Raw genomic sequence first — 24,337 nt, 5'->3', positions numbered from 1 at the left:
GTGCACAAGGTCGATAAATTGTTTCTAAAAGAGTGCAAGAAAGAGCGAGAAAAAAAAAAGAGAATCGATTCCCGAGCTTCCGGAGTAATTCGTCGGATCGTGTCAGCCGCGGGGCCAAGGAGAAACCCTGACCCCGTGGTACGTTTGTTTCTCGATATCGACTCGTGATGAGCAGGGGTCACGGTGGATGGGGGGAACTGGAATATCGAGGAACGTTTTCCAGATTGGCAGCTGGCCAGGTATGGATTGCTAACTGTCGGAGGACGATGATAGAATCCGCGCCGGGAGAATTCCGCGGATCCATCTATCGTCGATCCCGGCTGCATCCTCGCCGCGTGCCCGGAATATCTGAAACCCGTACTAACCCCGGGAGAAGGTTTTTCAACCGTGTGCCTGGGATTCGGGTCTCGTTCGATAGAGCCCTGGGACGACGAATCGCGAGACCAGCGTGTAACGTGTATCGTAACGTTTTCTTTCTTTTTTTTTCACTCTTTTTTTTTCGTTTTCGTTTTCCCCACTCGCGATCGAAACCCAACAGGACCGTCCGATCGTTCGATGGAAAATGGGGATCGCTCTCGTTGACACGTTGGCTGTTGAGAGGAGTCCTTTCGTTACTTTTTCCACTCGCGAGCAAACACCACGGAGATGTACCGGAGATGTTATCGTATGGCAGGATTAGAAACAATCGATATTTCGATACGACCCCGCTTACAAGTTCCGTGTTGGATCCTCGTGGAAATGGAACTCTTTTTCACAGAGATACGCACTCGTCTCTTTGGAAATTTTACTTCTAGCGCGGAAAGTGAAAGAAAGGAAGAAAAATACCGCGCAGTGTTCTGTGGAGAAAGTGGAGAAATTTACCAATTGCGCATAAATTGAGTTTCGTTCTTGTAAAAATTTAGAGCAATATTCGACCGGGGAAAAAATATCGTTACGACCGAGACCGAGGTTCAAAGGTCTTCTATACCCGATAGTCCGTGATTCGGATAACGATTGATTGTTCTAACAAGGGGAGAACCCGATCCGTCCCCCCTCGATTTTGTCCTGCTTTTGCAGGACGATAGAATTCAGGTTCCCGGTCGCAATGTGTAAAACATTGAGCGTAGACGCTCGATGCTCGCGAAGATATAAATAATTGAAATTGCGTACGAAGTAGCTTGCGCTGTATACCGTGAATATCGATCCGTTTCGTCAAACTCGGCGTGGCGCAAATGGTACAAAAGCTCTCGGGGTTGTATCGTTTTCCCTTTCGTTCGCAAATGTACCATTTTGCTCTTGCGAACAAAGGAATGCATCTGGCCGTAAATTTCAAGGTGACACTATTTAATATCGCGCAAGGGTGTGTTATTCTTTATCGTTAACTCTGGTTTCGTTTCGTCCACTTTATCCAAAATCGAAGGGGAATGGATTCAAATTATCCAGTGTCCACGTCCAATATTGCACGCATCTGTGCGCTCCTGCAAAAGGGGGTTAAAATCTGAGAAGGGCAACTAGGGTCGTTCGATGTGCCTAGGTTTCGTTAGAATTGGTATCCTTTGAACGGAAAGAGACGACAGACGCGAGTATCTCGGTGCTCTCGGCTCGTGTCCGTCAAGTTGTCGCAAGAACGACATCTACCGAGTCATCGCTAGTAACCGAGCAGCGTTTGAAATTACGGTCGTCCGAACGGTGTTCTCTCGTCGTGTTTGCAGCGGAGCGTGAACTCCGTGTCAAGGAGACCCCGAATCGGTGACCGAAATCCTCTCTCGCTCGAGGAGAGAGACGCACTCCTCCTCCTCGACGTCCTCGACCCTCCAACGCTTCGGCGACTGCATATGCGCGACACCGTGTTCCACGGATACGTACGCGACGCCCGATATTTCCTCTCGGGGAGGAAATGGGCCGACGGGACGCGTCCCCTGTGAATTAAACATGGGGGTGGATCGAAGAGAGAGGCACGAGGGCGCGTGCAAACGAGATTCGTAAATTCATTTGGAAGGGGTCGGCACGCGCGCGCGGATCGAAAAACCGTCGACGTCCTCGGGCTCCCCCTCTCCGCGCACCGAATATAAATGTTTAAACGATCGACTTTACGGCTCCGTGGAAACCAGGAGAGCGTCGACGCACGTTGACCGGGGAAATGACCGGCGAAATGAGTTTTTTTTTTTTCTTTTTACCCCCTCCCGAACGATCGAATCGAATCAATTTTCCGAAGCGACGCTCGCGTCGAAAGCGTTTGGAAAGCCGCGCGCGCAGCTGGCGCCCAATGGATAATGGCTTTTTATCGTCGAACCGTTAACGGAGAAAGTATTTTCTGGCCAGGCAAACCCGAACCAACGATCGAATCTAATTGCCACGAGCGTGCGCAGCTTTTTTTCCACGCGAATCGATTCTCGCGCGCCCGGATCCGGCGTCCCGCGTTTTCTTCTTTTATCTCGATCCTCTCGCGCTGACGGCGGCGGCGGCGGCGGTGGCGGCGGCGTGCAACAGGTGCATAATGTCGAGCTCCGAAACGATTATAATGCACTCCCAGCACCGATTCGGAGGAGTTTTATAGGGCGTGTTCGGTTAAAAACCGCGACGGTTACGCGGTGCGGAGAGCGGTGCCACGAGCGCAAGGAGCTATTGAAGGAAACACACCGGAACCTCGGTTAACAGGAAAATAATTAGACTGGTTTTCGTTGCGCAAAGTGAACTCTTTATTCGTGAAAGATACACCCGAGGAGTTCGAGACTGCTGTACAATTTGGTATTGTATAATTTCTTATTTTTTTATTCTTTCATCGCGTCGTTCGACGACGGTTTCGAAACGATTGGAGGAGAATGGTCCAATGGGAGGGATCCTTGGGCTCGTGGAGAGTTCTGACTCGTTCTTTTTTGCTTCCAGGACATCGAACACGCGGACGTGCTGACGGTGGGCTTCGAGCTGGACGGGGTGAAACGGGTGCTGGACCTGAGGTTGAACACCGATCTAATTCCGGTCGGCTATCAGCAACGTCATCAGCATCGCGGCGCGTACAAATCGCACACCCCCGCGAAAGTTGTGAGTATTGTTTCTCGGTTAGCTTCCACGCGTTCGAATCAAGGGGGCCATACACGTATCGATTTAACGTACGATAAATCGTACGTGTTGTTCGATACGACTCGCTCGATCGGTGGTCCGTAAGTGGTACGAGGGGTGCACGCTCCCGTAAAACCTGTCCTACGGGTATGAACAAACGAAAAATGGAAATTAATCTTTTTCCCAAATCATTGCTTCTTCGTTAGGCTCGTCTACTCCTCGAACTATATACCTCCCACTAGTGTACCGGGTGAGTCGATAAAAATTGCTATCTGTAGTGCTGCATCGATATCAATATTCAAGAGGACTTTCCAATTTCGTATTGTACTTTCAAAGACGATGAAAGTCACCTTGTTCCGAATAACACTCTGGTAACTCCGAATGTAAAATACTCGACAAATTGAAAAATGTTTCGCGATGATTTTTCCATAAGAATCGATAAAGAAATATTTCGGATAATTTTCTTCGTTTTATCGACTCGCACGGTGTACGTTACCTCGTAGCGAGTATCTGCCCTAACGAACATAGTGTAGCTCCCTATTAATAATAACACCTCCGCGAAATTTCGAGACGAAAGCTCGCCAAGAATACAAATAGAAATAGGGGAGCGATATTGTGCGCTGTGCTGCGTTCGATTTCCAGCAAACGTTGCCACGAAACGAAAACACCGTTTTCGCCGAGGTGTGCCACACGGACAGGTGCAAAGAACAGGAGAATCGATAACGGTGCCTCTCGCTGCGAGTATAGACGAACGGTGGACGTTTGGAGAGTATCGATCACTCTTAAATAACGTTGACGACCAGCGTGCATACACGTTGGCCGAGGCAGCGTGCGTTCAGCTATGCTTCTCCTTTGTTCAAACCACTCCCTCTTTCGGCCAAGCGTCGCCCGATCATCGTTCTCCTTCCGCTGGAAAATCATGCGAGCGCGCGCGGTTGAAACACGTAAATACGCGTCGCCTTGAAGAACGTTAAGTGCATCGAGCTCCCGCGTTATTATTTCAACGGCGGTCTTTAGAGAAGCGTCGAGCCGAAAATCGCCCGGAAAGTCGTCGAACGAGGCCACCAGGGAGAACGACGTTTCTACGCGGTTTATTTTTCTCTCCCTCTCTCTCTCTCACGAAGCAATTCATATTTTCGTGAGTTCCGTTAGCAGTATCATCGCGCGCACGTCGTGAATCACTCGAGAAGAATAACGGGCTTTCCTCGGCGTCGCGCGCGCTCCGCCGGATAGAAAAATGGTGGTTTTTTTTCTTCTTCTTCTTTTTTTTTTTTTTTTTTTAAATACGCGCTTCGAAGACCCTCCATTGGTATAAATTTTTGCGACGCGCGTTATTCACGGTTAATGGCCAGTAGAGGGACGAGAGGGGGGACAGAGGGCCGTGTTTCATCGACCGGGACGAGTTCGTTGCGCTCTGTTGTCGTCGGTTCCACATTTTACGCAATTGAATAAATGAATTGGCACGTCCAGTACCCCCGTTCTCGGTCTCTCGCTCGCTCGCTCGCTCGCTCGCCCACGGTTTATTTGCGCTCGCCGCTCGCGGAACAAGCGGACGAGCTAATTTCGGTCGTTTTAAATGGGGGAAATTCTGCGAATCTAACTAGTTAGAATGCTCTTTGGAGGTTTCGCGGTCGAAACTGGTGTAATTATCGCCTTTTGTTCCTCCGTACCCCCAGCCCATCGACATTGTTCGCCCTTGCCCGGACGATAAAAGAAACTTTCGAAATTGCGCTTTCGATACGATGGGAAGACTCCACGGGGGATTTTTACCGGTTTCTTGGTTTCTATCGAGCGAGGTGTCCGTGGACCATTTCTCGATCGTGGTTCGACAACAGTCCTTTCGCAATATTGTAGGAAAATATTGCAGACTTTGCACTCGTCCTACCTGGTACCCGCGCACCTCTCGGGTCCTTCGAAACCAGGTTGAAAATGCGATGGTAGATTTTTTTCAAACTTCCACGGTAGGAGACCCCCTTAAATCATCTCCCGCGGCGGTCCGGCGATTCGCTGGTGACGTTTGCATTTCGAAGCGGACCGGGGCAAAAGGAAGAGGGAAAGAACGACCGGGCCGGCAGAATCTGGGCCAACTATATTTGCAGCGGTCGCTCGGACGCGGAGAACGCGTTCGAGAATCCGAGATAAGCCGAGGAAAATTCATTCGCGAGTTTGGTCCGCGGCCGTGGTTCGAGAATCCTCTCGCCGCTCACCGCGCGTTTATTTCTCGCGATAACCCCTCGTGTTGCTGAAAAATCACAGTCGGAAGGTTCAACGCTAACGGGTGTTCGAATTTACAGGAACTCTGCCACTATCAAGGCAGCGTACGGGACGTCCCCGGATCCTGGGTAGCACTGTCCACTTGCAGAGGATTGCGCGGCGTGGTCTTCGATGGCGAGAACCTTCATCACATTCACCCCGAGAGGGAGACGCTGGACTCGGACCATTACGTCTACAAGCAGACCGATCTCGTGGCCAATCACACCTGCGGTAACGTTCCTCGTTCTATTTCGAATGCTCCGCGTTTCGATGTCTGAGAAGTCTTCACCGAGAATCCGAATCGACCAATCTTCTGCTACGGGACGGCTATCAACCTTCCTCCCCTCCCGAAGAATACTTTCTTCGGAAAATTCTCGACTCGATCTCCCGCTATGGGACCTCTAGCAACCTTCCCTCCTCGAGAATCCTCTCTCCTCGGGATCCAATTTCCCAATCTCCCGGTAGGGTTGACACCTGTGGTAACGTCCACGATACTCGATGGTGCTTTTCGATGCCTCGGTTAGCCAGCAACCTTTCAACCCAAGGAATCTTTTTTCCCGAGGATCCTATTTGCCAATCCCCCGCTAGGGTTCACTCCTACGTATCGATCGGTTCATCCAAACCACCCCCTATGGGGATCAACCGCGTAACGACCCACCCAGACCCGTCTGCATCCCTCATCCTTTCTACACGGATAGGTAACCGCGGATGGAAACGGAGATGTTACCCTTGGTGGTTGTAGCGTGCGCGCGCGCTCCTTTCCTGGCTTGGGAGCCAAGTCTCGCGGAGACTGGTCTCTCCTTAACGGCTTTAACGAATGTGGGAGCGAGATTCTGCCCGTCTCTTTGTCCTTAACTTTACCGGGAACTCGACCGGCGATGATGTTAGTTTTTTGTTCGACGCAGGTTACGAGGGAACGCCGCACCATGTTCTCGGCCGTGATCACCGCGGGATCGTCAACAGAGCCACGAGGGTACGAAGCCATTGATTGCTCTTACCATAGTGTCGAGCCGTAGATCGATACACTAGATTGTTCCAAAAGTTCTTTTTATTTTATTTCTAGACGCTAGGTGTAGGATCTTTTACGTTTGGTGCAATATCGAATCGCATATCGTATCCGAACGTATAAGAAAAAAAATGAGGGGTTGTATACGGTTGAAATAATTTACTCGTTCCCCTCCATACCGAACAACATTCTTAAGAGTATCTTTTTAATACCATCGGTTGTTCAGGAGACGTTCCGTACCTCTGAAATCTTTCAAAGTGTCTGGAATAGTAAAATATTGCTCAAAGTAGATTTTTTACTTAATTTATCGAGAAATACAAATAGTAGTCAAAGGGAGCAAGAGTGTAGAGAATAGGGTAGTACGGTAGTTGTGTGGGATTTATAAACCTTCTTCTAACGGAGTCTAGGTCCAGGGAATCCCGGAACTTTTATCCCCAGTGGCCAAATTCTTCGGAAAGGAGTTTCCTTTGTTTCCTTGGAGAAGTAAATCGCTAGTGGAAACTCGACAAGCATCGAGCTGATGAGGAACGTATACTTGGCAATAATTCATTCTTCGGGGTTAAAAGCTTGAACAGTTACGGCATCCTCGTTCCCAGCACCGTTGCCTCTTTTAAAGCAATGCATCTTTCCATCTTCCAAGGGCCACAGATCCAAGAGATACTTTAACAAGAAAAGTACCATTAGGAAGCTAGAAGGCGACAAAGACATCAACGTTGATCAAGTTGCACGTTTAAACATCAAAGATCACGAAAAGAACTTTTGAAACAACCTAGTACTTACTTACCCAATGTAGCTCTTTGTCCGTGTCGTTAGAGTCTCCCTGGAGAACCCGATGTACCTTGAAAAACGTGGGTTGAGAACGATATCGTGATTGGAAACTTTTTCTTGCAGTACAAGAGAGCGGCCGAGGTGATCCGAGGTCCTTACAACGCGAACAGGCATTCTCGGTACGTGGAGTTGGTCCTCGTGATCGACAAAAAGGAGTACAAGACCCTCAACGAGAACCTGGACAACGTGTATCATCACTGCAAGGACATCGCCAATATAATCAACGCGGTTAGTATTATTCCATTCCGTCTATCGAAGGACCATAAGCTCCCCGAAGCGCTCTGAGTGATGTCGTGTTCGTGTTTGTAGCTGTACATGCCGCTGAACATATTCATCGCCCTGGTAGGGGTGCAAGTTTGGTCCGACACGGACGAAATAACCTTGTCGCCAAACGGGGACGCCACCCTCTCGAATTTCCTGCGGTACAGACGGGAGAAGCTGGTCCAGGACATGCCAAACGATAACGCTCAGCTGTTGACGTAAGTTCGCAGACGTACGGAGGATGCAGGGTGTCCTAAATATTGGTCTCGTATTTTATTTTCGAATAACTTCTGAAACAGATAAAAGACAAGATATTTTAATCCATAAATGCAATTACTTTTCATACTAAATGAAACTTGTTTCGAGGAGGAAACAATTCACCTTCGTTTGCTCCAGAGTCGTATCAAAATAGCAGCAAATCTAAGAACTAATATTTGGAACACGGTGTGTTATTTCTCGCGCTTCGAGAACGTTGAATAATCAGCCAATCACGTTTCGCAACTTGCAGGAAAATCGCGTTCGAGGGTGGCGTGGTGGGAAAGGCTCTTAAAGGGCCGATATGCACGTACGAGTTCTCCGGCGGTGTCTCGATGGATCACTCGAACGTCGTGGGATTAGTGGCGGCCACGGTGGCTCACGAAATGGGTCACAATTTCGGCATGGAGCACGATTCCGCCGACTGCGAGTGCCCCGAAGAGAAGTAGGTCAAACTACCCTTAATTCCCTTTACTTTTTCCACGGCGACCCACGGAGTACTAGATTATAAACTATATACCGCTGGATCTCCCAATTCTATCAGCGTACCTCGATCTCTCTAATCGTAGAATCACCGTCTCGAATCTTGGGGAGCCCTCGGGCCTTTTGTTTCTACTCCTGTTAAACAGCTTTGGTTGCATCCGATTACAGATGCATCATGGCATCCTCGAGCGGCTCGTCAGGGCCCACTCATTGGTCTACCTGCTCCCTGGAGCATCTGGCTCTGGCGTTCGAGCACGGAATGGACTACTGCCTGAGGAACAAGCCACAGAAGCTCTTCGATAGCCCTATTTGCGGGAACGGATTCGTCGAGCCCGGTGAGCAGTGCGACTGTGGATTGAAGGAGAACTGCGACAATCCTTGCTGCAACGTGACCACTTGCATGCTGCACGGGAACGCCAGCTGCGCCACTGGAGAGTGTTGCGATCTGAAGACCTGCAGGCCGAAAACCGCGGGCACGGAGTGCAGAAGCGCTGAGCACGAATGCGATCTGCCAGAGTACTGCACAGGGCAGAGCGAGTACTGTCCAGTGGATGTGTTCAAGATGGACGGTGAATCGTGCAGCATGGGAAAAGCGTTCTGCTATCAGGGATCCTGCAGAACCCACAACGATCAGTGCAAGCTGCTGTGGGGACCCACGGGCACGTCCTCCGACGACCAGTGCTACGCCATGAACAACAAGGGCTCGAAACACGGCAACTGCGGTTACAATCGGGTGGAGTCGAGCTACGTCAAATGCACCGACGAGTAAGACACCTAGGTTCTTCTTCTTGTAGAACGTTTCACGGCACGAGCCGAACGATAGGCTGCTGGTGTAAACGACAAAGATGCAGTGAAACCGAATTTTTCGTTTTAGAGACCTCCTCTGTGGGATGCTTCACTGCAAGCACTTGAACGAGAGACTGGAGTTCGGTATGGAGTCTGTGGCAATTTTGAGCCACTCCTTCATCAATAACGGTGGCAAGATAATACCCTGTCGCTCGGCCATAGTAGATTTGGGACTGAACCAAGTGGATCCTGGTCTTGCACCCGATGGCGCAAAGTGTGCACCTGGGAAGGTAATTAAACACGACGTTCGTAATGCAAAAGTAACCCTCCCGACCAATCCGAACTGCATTCAGAGTTGCATTCTCCGGCTCTTCGGTGTCGTACACCTCGAGTAAACTTTACCAATGCTCTTTAGATGTGCGTGAATCAGAAATGCATGCCGGTAGCAGATTTACGCGCATCCGTATCCGGGGGAAAAGCGTGTCCCAATAATTGTGGGGGCAACGGAGTGTGCAACAGTCTCGGTCATTGTCACTGCAATCGCGGCTTCAGGCCGCCCGACTGCACCCAACCTGGTGTCGGGGGTTCCGAGGACAGTGGACCAGCGGACGATCCGAATGGTAGGATCATTTGTATTTAATTATATCGCACTTGGGTGCGTGCTAAAGTTTTTACACGTGTAACTAGGTTGCCATACACGTGAAAAATTTTAATAGAATTGTTTACCGTTTTAAACGAAAAGATATCAAACCCGCGCAAATATTTGTGAAGAATCCATCGAAACTTTAGCCCGCAACCAGTATCCAATCGTAACGGTTATAATTAATTCGAAACGTGGTACATTGTTACAGCGAGAAACGACTTCATAATGGCCCTGTACATCTTCTTCCTGGGCATCGTGCCGATGGCCGCCCTATCCTCGTTCGGTGTTTGGTATCTGCGTAACCCCGGTCAGCACTGGAAGAAGGGCATGATCTCAACGTACGTATCTAGTTTCGATCGTGTAAAAGAGAAACGCAAAAAACCGCATGCCTTTGCCTCCCGCGGTGCACGGGGAACGGCGACTTCGTCGTCGAGTCACACGATCGGTAAAAACTTTTACGAGAGGGTGGTTATCTTCTTCTCGCCGCGACAGGAGAGTAACACGCGCGACGCGAATCGTGTGTTCACGATCAGTGACGGTCTACCGCCGAAAGAAAAGCTTCAGATCACTAAAACCGACCTGATCTCGACCACTAACCCGGACGCGATTAACTGCAGCAACAGTATCGAGTATCGGAAATCGTTGTTGCTCGCCAACGCGGATAACCAACAAGCGGCCGGCAAGAAGACGCCGGCCGAGAGCGTCGAGTTCGCCTCGGCTCCGCTCGCGGAGCCACGAGCGCGTAAGAACTCCCACAGAACGGAGCTGGGCACGAAAATAGCGGAGCGCATACAACAGATACAAAAAAAACCGTCGAAAAACGTGAAGGGACTCACGCTACGAACGGAAGTGAGGTTCGAGCATTTGAACGAAAGCCCGAGCGGTAGTTCCGGCGTGACGCCGCACACAGCCGACAGCTTGTTGGTCGACGGGGAAAAACCGTGGACGAAGGCGCGCGCCCCGTTTTATAATAAAAAGCCACCACCCCCGCCAGCCCCTGCCCAAAGTCTCAAGCCAAAGATCTGAGATACTTCATTGGTATAATATCTTTTCCAAAATTTTCTCTTTCGCGAATTTTCACCGTTAACGACCATCGTCTATTTTTAACGTTTGTTTCTTTCTTCTTCGTTTTTTTTTCCTTTTTTTTTTCTTTTTTTTAATCTAAGACGCGTCTCTTTTAGTGCGAAGGTCATAGTGATTTTTTTTGTTTCGTTTTTGTTTTATTCGCGCTATGATCTTTGCATTACGACACACAGGGTTGGCAATAACGGGTGGCGGTTAATCGATTCGTAATCCTTACGATTGCCAAAACGACCTAGGATACGCACTGTGATTTTTTACGTTGTAATAGTCTAAATAACGAACACTCCGGCGTAATGGGGAAACGAGAACCATGTACTTAACATTAAGCGTAACGTTAAGCATTTTTAACGAATCTACGGGGGCACCGCGCTACTAGTGACGAGAGTAGCTGCCGTAGCCGCTCGAACGGTCCCGAGAGATTATAGTTTTATAAATTGTCGAACAAAAGAAATGGAATTTTTATACCTTATCGCCGTGAATATTCGAAAGAGTATCGTGCGTAGGCGGTTTATTTATTCGTTTATTATGTGTGTATATATATATACATATATACATGTACTATTTCATGCTCAAGTATTGATACACGTATGACGTAATATAAACCTAGAATATTATATATAGTTAAAGTATGCATATTACGTCATATAAAAGTATTACCAAAAAAAAAAAAAAGGAATTGAAAGATGGGTGATAATAAAGTATTGTAGAATAACGGTTCTCCACCGATACGAACGTTCAATCTCGCAAACGGGTTGAGAACCGTGAACCGTAGGAGCATGCATAGAGATCGATGTGACACGAGCATGAGCATGTGTGAATTTCTTTTCGATGGCTTTCGCAATTTTACGATTACTGAATATTAACGATCAACTCGGTTATCCTTGGCATTTTATCTCTATCAAAATACGAAAAAAATAAACGAACAACCGGAGGAGAGAGTCCCCGTTTTGATCACTTTTAGCGAGCAATGAATCGGGTCCGGTCATTTGTCGTCATCAGACTTGTATTTTTAATATCCCGCGGAGTTGCTCACGCTTAAGCCAGATGAAATTGTACAAGTTTATGCAATAAAAGTAGTATTTTACACAAAGTGTACACAATTGTCTTATGTAATGGAAAAGAAAAAAAAAAGAAAAAACCTTCTTCCAAAGAGCTTGCTACTAACACTTTAATCTTCGACTAACATTTCCCTGCAAGTTTCTCGCCCGTGTATTTTTTGCATGTGTTTCGTAAGAACTCGATCCTCGGTTTTTACGCTCCAGGATATGCCTTCCTCTCCACGGGGTTCTCGGACGCCCCGTGAAAAACTAAGTGCATGCCAGTAGTGTTTTGTGTGCCCGCCAAAAGGGTTTGCGTGTAACACACGATGGTCTCGAAGGATCGTTGTCGCGACGATAGCTTGGCGCTTGACACCATCCCCGAATTCCTCGGCTTACAATTGTGCTTAAAATTTTCAGGACCGATCGCGGCCACAATGGACTATCCATCAAAACGATCGATCGTTCCAGTCCCTTGCCCCGTAACATCGAAACGATCGATTCTAGCCTCAGTCAAGATCCAGCGTGCGCGAGTTTATTGCCGAAACCGGAGGTTGACGAACGTTACAACAATAATCTGTTCGGTCAATTCAAAGGATTCACGATCACTCCCATCAAGAATCAGCCAAAGACCGGCGAGCCTACCAAGCCAGCGCCTCCACCGCCTACGATCCCGACCGTGGCGATAAAGACCAACATCAAGACGGTACCCAAGAGCAACCCGCCCCGCAACTCGTTGTTGAACTCCGCGTCCAGTTTCAACGAGACCTCCACAGCTCCGAGTCTGCCTCCTCTGAATCCAGGATGCACGGCGCGTCCATTGATCAGTAGCCCGGTCCTGGCCGCCACCACATGCACCTCTGTGGAGCTGGTGGCACCTAAACCACCCATCAGACCGTCCCTGGACGGGCCGACCAGACCTGCGCCAGCTCCACCCATTTGCATAGACCTCCAGAAACCTCAAAGACCGAACAGTACCCCCTTGACCAATGTGCTGCTCTCCGAGCCCGAGAAGAAGTCGGAGAAGGGCAGCACGCTGAACAGATTAGCCTCGATGCTTCGACCCAACTCGGGGATCATGAAAACGGGACTACAAGTGTCCCAAAAAGACGACAAGAACACCAATTCGCTACCCAGGACTCATCATCTGAAAGCCAATAAGGTGATAGACAAGGAGATCCTCAGGAACCTCGAGATCTCCAATCCCATCCCTCAGATGGAGATCGAAATCCCCACACCGGCGATACCAGTGGTCCCGAGCATCGAGGCGGTCAAGAGAAACGTAGTGTTGCGAGCTCAGTCCATGAGGGACAGCAAGATCACTCCCAGACCAGCTATACAAACGTTCGGATCCATGAGACAGCAGACCACCCCGGTTAAGAGACCCACCAGTATCCCAGCGAGCACCAGGCCCACTGCACCCCCACCTGGTCCACCGACTTCCACATCGACGACCTCCACCAATGAGAAAATTAACGAGACGGGGAAGATACCGGGACTACCCGGTTATCAGACTCCCCAGGTGAAGAGCGCGCAGAAGATCGTGGACAACGCTTACGACGACTGCATGAACCTGGTCACCGAGTCTTCGTTGACCAAGATCACGGAAGAATCGCCCACCAGCGACAACATCTACGCCGTGATCGAGGAGGCCATTCCCGAGAAGAGCAGGAAGAATCAAACCGAGGTGGACAAACAGGTGGACAACGAGTACAAACTCCCAAAGCGGGTGGAGACCCAGCCCAATTCTGGGGAGCCTATGGGTCTGCTCTCGGAGATCGTCTCGGAGATATCGAATCGGAACTTTGACTCCATCTACTCCACCGCGACGTTGTCGCGAAAGGCGAAAGAAAACGCCGAGGCGTCGAAAAACACCGAGGAGCTGGGCTCGAACAGCTCGCTGGGTGCGTACGTGAACTCGAATCACTACAAATCACCCGGTAGCATCTACTCCAACTCGGCGTCCGGTAAGTTCAATTCGTCCAGCTCCACTACCAGTTCAGGATACCTGAATCCTTCGGTACTGAACGTACCGAGACAACACTCTGGGAAACTGACGGGGGATCCAAAGATCAACGATAAGAGCAAACTGTCGTCTCTAAACTCGACGAACCCGAACCTGAACGACGAAATCTCGAAGGAGCTGGGGATGAAGCCCACGGGGGACGGTGGATCTTGTAAATCGGTGTCCGCGAAGACTCGACCGATACAACGAGTCTCCTGTTCTAAAGGTGAAGAAGTGGACGGTAAAGAACCGACGAAACCACCACTGGGGAGGACGAAAACGCCACCCAACATCGCCAAAGGTGGGACGACGAAGGAGGGAAATGACGCGACGAAGACCACATCCAGACAAACTCTGGAGAACTCTTCGAGAGGTAAACAGTACCCCGAGGGGGGTTCCAAGGGGTCTAAGCAGGGATCGGAGGCAGCCGGTCCAGCCAGCCAGAGTACTACCGCGGACAAACAGGATTCTCATACGAATGTTAATAGATTATCTATGAAAACTGTGCCTTGTAGCCCTAAGGATAACGGGGGAAAGTTCAACAGCCCGGACGTAGTGTCGAGCTGTTCGAGTTCCAATCAAAGCAGTACAAAGTCACCGGACGTTCTGGGTAACAATCCAAAGTTTAACTTTCAGCCGAAGAGTGTTCAGAAAACGCTCACCCCGCCACGTGGTAACGTCAACAAGACACCGTCCGCGCCGTTGAAACCGTTGAGCATCGCGTCCAAGGCAGCTAGCCTGGCGGAGAGGAAGAAATCCCCGACCGCTGGTAACGCGAGCGCGAAATCGTTCGCGAAGGAGGTAGCTTCGAAGAACGTGCAACCAAAGGTAGCTCAAAAAACGACGGAGACGAAGAACGGGCCAGACTCGGCCACGAAAGCTGGGAATCCCGTGCAACGAGCCGCGACGGGGAAGTCCAACGTGGCGTCCCTGCAGCAGAAGTTCGAAACGAACAAGAGCGTGAACGCGACGAGGACGGCGACGACGACGGTACCGAGCGTACACAAAAAGACTATTGGGAAAACGACGGATGCAACGGGTGTCAAAAAGTAATAGACGAACGCGTGTACGGATTCCACGCGGAGATATTCTAGTCTATCGTCGATTCACTTTTTCGAAGGAGTGAAGACGTACGGGAAATTTGTTCGAACGATATTTTTATGATTTTTAATTTTATTTAAAGGGATCGACACACGGGAATGTGAAAGCTATATAGTACAACGATCGTCGAACTTTTCGCTGGAGTTATCGAAAGGGACAGTCGATAGTCGAGACGAAATGGAACATTTTTTGTATTTGCCGTTGGTAGTACCAAGATGTATGGAGTTTGGATGAAAATCAAGTTGGCCACCGATCGAGAGGGGCCGATCGAGTTTATTCCGACTTATAGGTTGTGTCGGCCGTGATGTTTCACGGCTCTATACAGAATGTACCAGATCATATGGTTTCAATGGAAATCACCTCCTTTCGGGTCGTACCCCGTATTTTTTTGGGACACCCTGTATTACCACTTGTAAATAGTAGTTACTTGAAAATTCTAATATTTTTTGTAGGCATCATCCATTTACCGGTAACGTTTGGATATACACGAGAGAAAGAGAGAGAGAGAGAAAGAGAGCGAGCAAGAGAGAGAGAGAGAGAAAGAGAGAAAAAGAAAAATGAAAAAAAAAAAAACACTATATATGATCGTCGGAATATTTACCATAAGAGCATTTTTTAAACGAGATACGACAAAGTAAGCAACAATTTATTTTGAAAAGTTTCGCTCGATACCGCAAAAGGAACCGCGTAAGAAATTATTGAACTCTGTGATATACGTGTAACGAAAGAATAGCACAGAAACATCGTACCGTACGTATTATAATAAATAGCAGATTATAGACGCGACCAAATTTATCATTTTATAAACATAGAAAGTTTGTCAAGGACGAATATTAGTCTCGAGAGGAAAATCATATCCCAGAAAAAAAAAAATGAACTGTACGGAGCAGCTTGTTCACTTTCCAAAGACTAAGCGTTAAAGTCCACCTTCATGAATGCAATTGTACCTTCGAGATTCCCCCGCGAATCAAAATTGAGACGCGACTAGCCAGCGATCTTAAAACGTTAGTGTCTGCTAGATTAAACGCTGTAATCTAAACAAAAGGCGGGATTTCTTCTATGACGAAGTACGCTAGAGTACAACGGTAGGAATATTTTGCTTAAACCACACGACTTCGGTTGCCCCCTCTCCCCGTTACTTTTGCACGTTTTTGTTTTTTTTTTTTTTTTTTTTTTTTGATTTTCGTATAAAGTCATTCGTGGCTTAAAGCAAGACGAGTTTCGGGCACCGACGTTCGACCGCTAAATCTAGCATCGTTAAACACGCAAAGACTAAACGAAAAAAAAATATTTATTTGACTGATCGATATGTAAATATGTTTATAACGTAACATAGATGTAAGTCACATTTTGTACAATGTACCTTCGTGCTCGCTAAGTTAAATTCGTGAACTACTACCCTTGAACGCATACATGCGACTTCAGCATTTAGCTTTTTAACGGTGTCTTGTTCGATTTGTTGTTAAAAGCGTAAGATTCGCCTGTACCAAAAAAAAAAGAAGAGAGAAAGAGAGAGAGAGAGAGAGAAGAATAGGAAGAGGCAAAGGTTTTATTGAACGGTACAGTTGTAATATATTTGTCCATTTATCATTTTCACGGAGCGTTCTCTCGCGATGTACGTTTACTTGTATACGATTGTTCGATTTAATTTATACAGTTCCTATGTACAGACGTTTCGATGCGTTGAAATTTTTTAGAGACCGCAACTTTAAGTTCAATAAAGCTTTTCGACAATATCCATCCATTCGCATGTCGTTTATAGTCGCTCTTCGCTTTCGTTTCTCTGTTTCCGCGCAAACGGTGTCGTATGTATTGCTCTGGTGTAAAGACAATCAGACGTTTTGCACGGCATACGACTACAAAACGGAGAAAAATTATCTATCGGGGAAGCCTTGGCCACGATCGATCGATAAGAATATCATTTTTAAGAGTACGATTCATTTTTTGAATACGTCAAATACACATGAATACCCATTAGGCGAGGTTGTTCGTTAAATACAATCGAGCAGCTTACATCGAAATTCAACGATTGGTTGCCAATCGTTTTGCAGCCTACTGTAGTTAACAGACATCGTCGCATTCTACGTTCAATACCAAAGATAAACCGCGTTCTACGTGTTAAACGGCCAAGATGTAGACTACTTAAACGTTGTCTTAAAACTTGTACATTTCCCAATCCATGGAATCGTTATAATAAATTCTTTATTCCACGCTTGCGATTTCTTTGAATCATTGACGTCGAGATTGAAAAAAGAGGTAGGTGAATAAATTGCATCTGTAACGTATTAGGTCACAAATTATATCGTAAATAAGCATGCCAACGAACATTAAGGCAAATCAAAATGAGGGAACAATTTTTACAAGTTAAAACTATTATCGAAAGTCAAGGAAAAATACTTGTAAATGTTAGTACTCGAAACCGTAAAGAGTGAATCGTAAAAAGTAAATTTTAATATACCGATATAGTCGTTTTATTCGGTTATTATATCGTTAAACAGCAAGTAAATATGAATTTTACTTTTCTACTTGCGAAAGGTATTTGTAAGTAGAATTGGATAAATGATAATGAAATTCGTATCGTTTTTAATCCTTTTAAACGAGAATAATCAGGTTTCGGCACAACGTTTATCAATTAAGACGTCCATCCACCGAATTTGCTCAAAATTAATTTTTATTTATGTGCGTATTAAAAGTGTAACTAAAACATAACGTCCATACAAAATTCACTATTCGTACATAATAAAATTAACCATTATGCATTTTCTGTGCATAATAAAAAAGATAGAGTCGCTTAACCCTATATTGTATAGTCTGTTCACATGTCATTATTTTTGTGGGTAATATTATGAGGTACGGCTTCCCTCCATGTAGCATGTATTCCTTAATCAGCTCTTAATTTAGTCATTAATCGTTTGTTTAGTTTCCGAAAGGCTTGTGCGACATAATATAGAAACCGTAATAAAAAATAGTAAATGGGGATCAGCTGTGACAATACATTGTACCGAGTACAGTCAACGTGACTTAAAGAAAGATAATTCTTTAAATATTAACCCATTAATGATTGCATTACCAATTTTTTGCAAAACATTGTAAATGATATATCGTTAGACGTACAAGAAATATGTGAATTGGAAAGTACCCTGATTTTTCATCTGTTAAAAACTTAGTTCTCGTTAAAAAAAAGAAAAGGTGGATGCCAAGTGCCTTCACGAAGAGTTTGCCAAGTGGGAGAAACCTGCCCCTCATGATATTTCCCTCCAATAGGATTTATTTGAGCAGACCGTACGTTTATAAAGAATAAATTTACCGATACGTTTTCGTATTATGGTATTGTAAACAACCATTGCTTGGAGACATTAAAGTGTGCCCTTACTTGCCACGCACGTTTCATTTGTAACGTTAATAAAACCTAAAGTTTTATGCACTATGCGCCGCAGTGAAGGGTTTCGATTGATTACGATCGTAAATTTATGAGTCGCGTGAGTGTTCGTCAAATTAATGTATTTATTGATTCCTGTCAGTGACAATATTACAAATAACCTGTGAGCGTACCGTTGCCAAATGCTGCCTAACGACCCAAACACTACATACCTATGTATGTATCAATACCCGTTGTCAAAGAACCGATAACCTAACAATTATTCCGTAAATAATAACAGTTTTGAACAATATTTTATAGATCAGATAGTAAGGAATATTAATGTTCGATGGCTTACTAAATGCTACGTTATTATTGTAAAATAAAGTGCATGCTTACGTCGCGTAATATTACAATACAAATTTTGAACGATGATTACATGTTAGAAAAATTCATCCCAATTTGCAGGATATTACAATTTTCTATTTTTGTATGGTGAAAATGGCTCATGCCCTGTTACCAAATGTACACTGTAAACCAATAACTGCATCTAATATGTGCCCTACAGAATATACTCCGACAACTGCCTTATCCGATGTGAGTTTTACACTTACAATATTTATATAAATACGTGTATATATTTGTTTATTTCACTGTTACATTTTGATTTGATTTGTAGGTGTTAAATTCGGATCCAGTGAAACGGTTGTTTAATCAACCAAATATTATTATTAAAACAATTCCTTTAAATGTACACGCAACTTCTACTTCAAATAATAATACTATCATAAACAAATTGTATAATTTTGATTCAAATTCAAACAGATCTAAGCAATCAGAATTATCTATAGTTCCTGTACGAATAGATCAAGAAGAAAATCTATTGCCTTCTAAGAAAGAAGGTAAATCAGAAATTGCATTAGTGCCTATAAAAAGGGAAAAAAAGCCTTGCGGTCATTATGAACCTTGCGAAGACATTGTGTGCGACGTAGCAGTACAACAGTATGTAGATCGGGAAGGAGCATCACCTATGCTAGCCACTAATATAGAAGAAGATGAAATAAATGCTCCTGTTTTCAAACATTGTGCAAATGGAAAGTGCGATGCATTGAGCATTGATCATGATCGTTGTCGCAGGGCTATGATAAGATTAAATAGATGTAATCGATCGACAGCTTGTGACATTTGTGGTATAGAGTTACAAACAAGAAGGTGTCGTATACATCATAAAAATTGTACACGAAAGAATGAATATAGACATAATGAAACGGATGGTGCTCAAATACTAAAAGAAAGAATGCGAGAGAGAGAGCTTCAAATGATAGAAGCTTCTAAAGCAAAAAAGAACAATTATATGGATCCTGTTACAGTAATGGAAACGTTAAAGAATAATGAAGAATTAATTATTATTCCAAAATCAGTTCCTGTTCAACAGCCCACAACAGTTCATGTAACAACTGTGTCTACTACTCGAACTACCCAACAACAAGTTAACAGCGTATATAATGTTTTTGGAAAACTTTTACCTAGTATACCAATTGTATTACCACAACAAAGTATAGTCTTTGGGAAAACACCATGTTCTAATGAAAATAGTATAACTACCCCGGTAAAAGTAGCCTTGCCCGATACTTTAAATAGACCACTTGTAACAACAACCACTGCAGTTCCTTTACCTCAAAATCAATTTGTCACATTTGCAACACATCATAATGCACAGCCAATAACATTAAATGATTTACTATTTTCACAATCACCAGTTGCAGCAACTACACCCATTCAGCCTAAACCATTACTAACTCCTATACGTGTTGTACCTATAACTAATTTAATAACACAACCTTCGTTACTACATCAAACACAGGGTATACCAAAGTTTTGTATTATAGCAGATCCTCCGGTACCGGTACCGGTACCAGTATCGGTACCAGTACCGGTACCATTAACTATAGTGAATCCACAACCTAATCAACATTCAGTCTCTGTGCCAAAAGTCAATGTTCCAGCTATCCTTAAAGGAACATTACAAAAAAGAAAGAAAACAGCAGTAAAAAAAAAACGTAGACATAAAAAGAAAGAGTTCAAATGCGACTATTGCCTTAAATGTTTTAGTACAGATTGGTATTTCAAAATGCATGTTGCTATGCATACAGGTGAAAAACGATTCTCTTGTAAAATTTGTACACAGTCCTATAACAATAGGTATGATATGAGAAGACACATGATAAATGAGCATAAAAACGAAAGTATTTCTCCTGGTGCACACAAGCAGCGAACTACTGAACAATCCTGTAAATGTTTAGACTGTAATATAATTTACACATCTCTTATTCACTTGAAACGTCACAGACAAAAGTGTCATGGAAGAACAGAATGCGCGTTATGTCACGACGAAGTTCTAATAGAAGAACTAGAGAGGCATACTGCATTGGTACACAAAAAGAGTGGAAAAATTGTTAAAGTAAAAAAGGAGAATGTTGAAAATGGTAATACTTCTGATGAGACCAGTGAAACAGAGATTTCTACAAATATTATAGAAACAAAGATAAACAATCTTGACTCTCAACAAGAGATAAAGAAGGAACATGATCAGAACATGAATGGATATGTATCTGTATCTGAAGAGTTAAATGTCGAAGACATTAAAATAGAATTGACGTACGAAGTATAAAGCATTCCAATTTAGTTGTTCATTAAAAATGAAACAAGGAAATAATCATTGTGATTGAAAGTATATTTGTTTTAAACTCAAGTATGTAAAAAACGCTTAAATGATTGACCAGATGTTAATTTTTTTTTCACAGATTTCATACAAAATTATTTATTTTCACGAACGTGGATGTTTTTTAAAATTTTTTCAGTTAACTTTCTTTTTACTTCAGAAAGAATATTTTGCAATATATTTCTTTAAAATTTATTTTCAAAACATACAATGCAAATACAAGGAAATTTTTAATTATAGACAATGCAAATACTTGTTTCACAATGTTTAAACAAAAATTATATTTTTGAATCAATTAACATGCTCTAAAAAAATTTAAACACTAAAAAAGGATTTAAATTTAAGAATAATTATAAATTATTAAAAATTTTCAAACTGTGATATATGGCCATCTTTCCACTATAACAATTTTGTTCATTTAATATGAAAATTCACTATTCTTAATTAAATAGTTGATATAACTTTGAGCACATTAATGACTTTTACAGACTCAAGTATGATTATTACGACTGTGCACGCGAGTGACAATGCAATCACACATATCTCAAAACGCACAGCTCAATAATTTAAATGAAAAATCGTATATGTATTATAGTTTAGGCTCGGATCATTTTTTTTTTTTTTATTGATTTTAAAAGTATTTTGCATGGAAAGAGAGTTGAACGCCATTCTTAACGCGTAGATGTATATAAGTTGTATTGTGTTCCTTTTACTTTTAGCTAAATAGTTATTTAGTCAAAAGTATTCATTCATTTATATAAATTAAAGTCCAGTAATGTTTTAGACATTGTCAATAATATATATTACGACCGCAAAAAAAGTGTTAATATTGTTGAAAAAGGACTTTATATAATTTTGTTTTATTTATCATTACATAACTGTTCATTAAACATTTTTTAAATGAAATTTCAATTGTCTATAGAATATTTGCCTTTCATTTTGCTGCCTTTAATGAAAACGTATTACTAGATATAGACCATTATATCATGCACTGCATTCATATACAAGATACCTATTCCTAGAAATGTTCAACTTCTTCAAATAACGTTAATTGCACGAATACTTTCATATCAAGAAGATATGCACATACTGCTGTTGAATACATCAGGTATTTAGATTATATTGTGCAACACAGAATAATAACATCAGAAAATCTATCGCGCTACATTGTTGTAGAATGAGTGATAAACTCTAAAATTAATACTGAGATTTTACCGAACGTTGACAGACAAAAAAAAAGTAGATACATCAAAAGCTTAAAGAAAACATAGTTTTCTTATAATGCAGAAATGTTCCTTGATAAGGAAAACAAGCGAAATATTACGTGCCTTCTAAATTCTAATGTTCCTTATACAAATACGTTTATTGTCACCTTATAAAAATGTAAAAGTTGATCATGAATTAAATTTATTCCATTATTTCTTTTACCATTTTTGATCAACAATAAAATATAGAATTTCCGTTAAATATGTAGATGAACAAAATATCTCTGCATTATGATATTTATCTTTCATAATTCATTTGCAAAATATCAGATATTTTTATTTTTAAATGAATTTTATGAAAATGTAATAGAGACTATGGACAAATGAACAAATTATTTTTAAAATTACCTGCAAAAATATTAAATGAAACACAATGCAATTAGAGTGAAATATGTAATCTTGTTGATTAATGTATTCATAGAAAATGTTTTTGTAATAAACGACCGTATAATATTACATTAATTTATTAAAAATAAAATTCTGTTTTTAAACTTAGAATATTGAATATGAATTACAAGTTATGTTTAAAGGTTGAATAAATCTAAATATTACCCAATTTATTGTACGAAACGTTGTTTACTTAGTTTCTTTGGAGTACAAATTATATTTCTGTACAGTCTCCATGTTTTCATTCATATTCTGTCCAAAGCCTCTAACATTATGACGCTGTTTCCACGTATTACCTAAAACAATACAATATGTATTAAAATTCCTTTGTCCAGCATTAAATTGTTAGTATGAAGATTAAATCCCTGTTAATTCAACAAAAATTTTTCATGATGTAACTCACCACCATCCCAATGTTGTTTTTAGTGCCGTCTTTACATTCTTCGATACTTTCATCTATAACCATGTTCATGAATGGATCGAAACCGCGTAAAATACCAACAACATGCCTTCCGCCATTTAATTTTACTATAAAAAAAATCAAATGTACTATTGTCACAGCAAATAATTTATAATAATATTTTGCAAAACAGCATAATGTCACAACCTATAATATTTAACCTATACATATACTCACACGATAATCTCTTGTCCATGTACCTAAAATGAAAGAAAAGAAAATTTCAATTTAATTTAATCACATTTATAACGATTAAGAGCATGAGATTAAAATAACATTCTTCAGAACAACAAAAATAACTAAGAAATCCATTTAATATACTTACTTTTTAAGTTCTGGAGGATGAGCCTTACTCATTTTTAGACTTTTTTATTCACAAAAAATATTATTGTAAAATATATTCGTTATATGTTGAAAACATATACGTATTTATTGTTTTCTTTTGGCTTTCAAAATGTGCACGCCGTTACACTATGCTATAGTAACAGAAGTGCCGGATTAACTTTTTCCTTCGTTAAAGCACTAAGAAGTATTGCCAACTATATTTTAGTTATTTTTTTAATAGCGAATATTTCAAAGGTTCGGGAAAGTTTTACATATCAAATTGAAAAAGAGTATGAATTAATAGACACTGTAGAACGTTAACTTTATTTTTCTTTGTATACTCTACTACATGAAATAAGTGCATCACAATTTAGTTTACACCCGACTCGAAAACTTAACAGAATATCGTTCAACTCTCTCGGTCGATAAAAGTACCGACCCTACTGTAAAACGTTTATTTATACAACATTGACATTATGCGTGTAATACATATATATATATATATATATAATTAATCTCATCGTTCAACGTAGTACGATCTCGCAAGGTACTGTCAGTACAAAATATAAGTACATTCATATTTATAAAAGTACAACGTTTACCTGCCGTCGGAAGACGGAAGAAATAATGTATCCTTTAAAGCACCGGAGCAAGCAAGGCTTTCAATAGTAGCGTGCTTTACAATTTTGATTTTATCGAGATAAAACGTGTCAATTTGAGTAACTAATACATTTAGTTCTTCGTCTATCCTCTAAATCTAATATTTTTGTCGAAAAAAACTTTTCTCTTTGTTTAAATTAGTTTGTTAACCTTATAGAATCACCGAAAAGCAAAGATCATCGAGTTTCTTTGATAAGAATTCCAAGATGATCGAACGATGATCCCGCTACAAAAAAGATTCTTCGAAAAACTTGCCCGCGCGGAAGATTCTAAAACCAGTCTGGTAAAAGCGTTAAATCTTTAATCCTACGAATATATCGATACCGCACATAGAATTAAATTATTGCGTTACAGGTAAAGCGTATAACTCAGACCCCTATG

General features: G+C 42.8%; 3 protein-coding genes across 7 annotated transcripts in view; 2 read left to right on the top strand and 1 right to left on the bottom strand.

Moving 5' to 3' along the window:
• Meltrin (disintegrin and metalloproteinase domain-containing protein meltrin) overlaps positions 1–14,994 on the top strand; it is a 63,940-nt gene extending 48,946 nt beyond the window's left edge. The window contains exons 3-14 of one of the 2 annotated variants that reach the window (XM_076308395.1): positions 2,866–3,021; positions 5,334–5,523; positions 6,198–6,265; positions 7,190–7,354; positions 7,436–7,605; positions 7,896–8,087; positions 8,294–8,890; positions 9,000–9,201; positions 9,327–9,531; positions 9,763–9,892; positions 12,095–14,728; positions 14,863–14,994. In XM_076308395.1, the coding sequence (XP_076164510.1) occupies positions 2,866–3,021; positions 5,334–5,523; positions 6,198–6,265; positions 7,190–7,354; positions 7,436–7,605; positions 7,896–8,087; positions 8,294–8,890; positions 9,000–9,201; positions 9,327–9,531; positions 9,763–9,892; positions 12,095–14,728; positions 14,863–14,884 (4,731 nt within the window). In that variant the 3' untranslated portion in view covers positions 14,885–14,994. Of the gene's footprint in view, positions 1–2,865; positions 3,022–5,333; positions 5,524–6,197; positions 6,266–7,189; positions 7,355–7,435; positions 7,606–7,895; positions 8,088–8,293; positions 8,891–8,999; positions 9,202–9,326; positions 9,532–9,762; positions 9,893–12,094; positions 14,729–14,862 lie in introns of those variants that run through there. The other variant, XM_076308396.1, reaches the window with a different exon arrangement.
• A 1,952-nt stretch (positions 14,995–16,946) lies between these two features.
• LOC143145224 (uncharacterized) lies at positions 16,947–20,937 on the top strand. Of its 4 annotated transcripts, none has more exons than XM_076308398.1 (3): positions 16,947–17,036; positions 18,607–18,735; positions 18,818–20,937. In XM_076308398.1, the coding sequence occupies exons 2-3, from the start codon at positions 18,631–18,633 to the stop codon at positions 20,807–20,809; spliced, it is 2,097 nt and encodes a 698-aa protein (XP_076164513.1). In that variant the 5' UTR covers positions 16,947–17,036; positions 18,607–18,630; the 3' UTR covers positions 20,810–20,937. The 4 variants fall into 4 exon arrangements, with proteins under 4 accessions (XP_076164513.1, XP_076164512.1, XP_076164514.1 ...); XM_076308397.1 differs by lacking the exon at positions 16,947–17,036 and adding an exon at positions 17,564–18,259; XM_076308399.1 differs by lacking the exon at positions 16,947–17,036 and adding an exon at positions 17,564–18,375.
• A 1,552-nt stretch (positions 20,938–22,489) lies between these two features.
• On the bottom strand, positions 22,490–23,548 carry Snrpg (small nuclear ribonucleoprotein G). Its single transcript, XM_076309310.1, has 4 exons — positions 23,298–23,548; positions 23,150–23,172; positions 22,916–23,040; positions 22,490–22,808 (listed from the first exon to the last, which is right to left on the bottom strand). Exons 1-4 carry the CDS (start codon positions 23,327–23,329, stop codon positions 22,758–22,760), a joined length of 231 nt encoding a protein of 76 aa, XP_076165425.1. The 5' UTR covers positions 23,330–23,548; the 3' UTR covers positions 22,490–22,757.
• Positions 23,549–24,337: the final 789 nt, after the last annotated feature.

Source organism: Ptiloglossa arizonensis, chromosome 4 (genome assembly GCF_051014685.1).
Source record: "Ptiloglossa arizonensis isolate GNS036 chromosome 4, iyPtiAriz1_principal, whole genome shotgun sequence".
NCBI classification, from domain to species: Eukaryota; Metazoa; Arthropoda; class Insecta; order Hymenoptera; family Colletidae; genus Ptiloglossa; species Ptiloglossa arizonensis.
The sequence above is the reverse complement of the archived record's forward strand: the minus strand, read 5'-3'. Positions and strand labels throughout refer to the sequence as shown.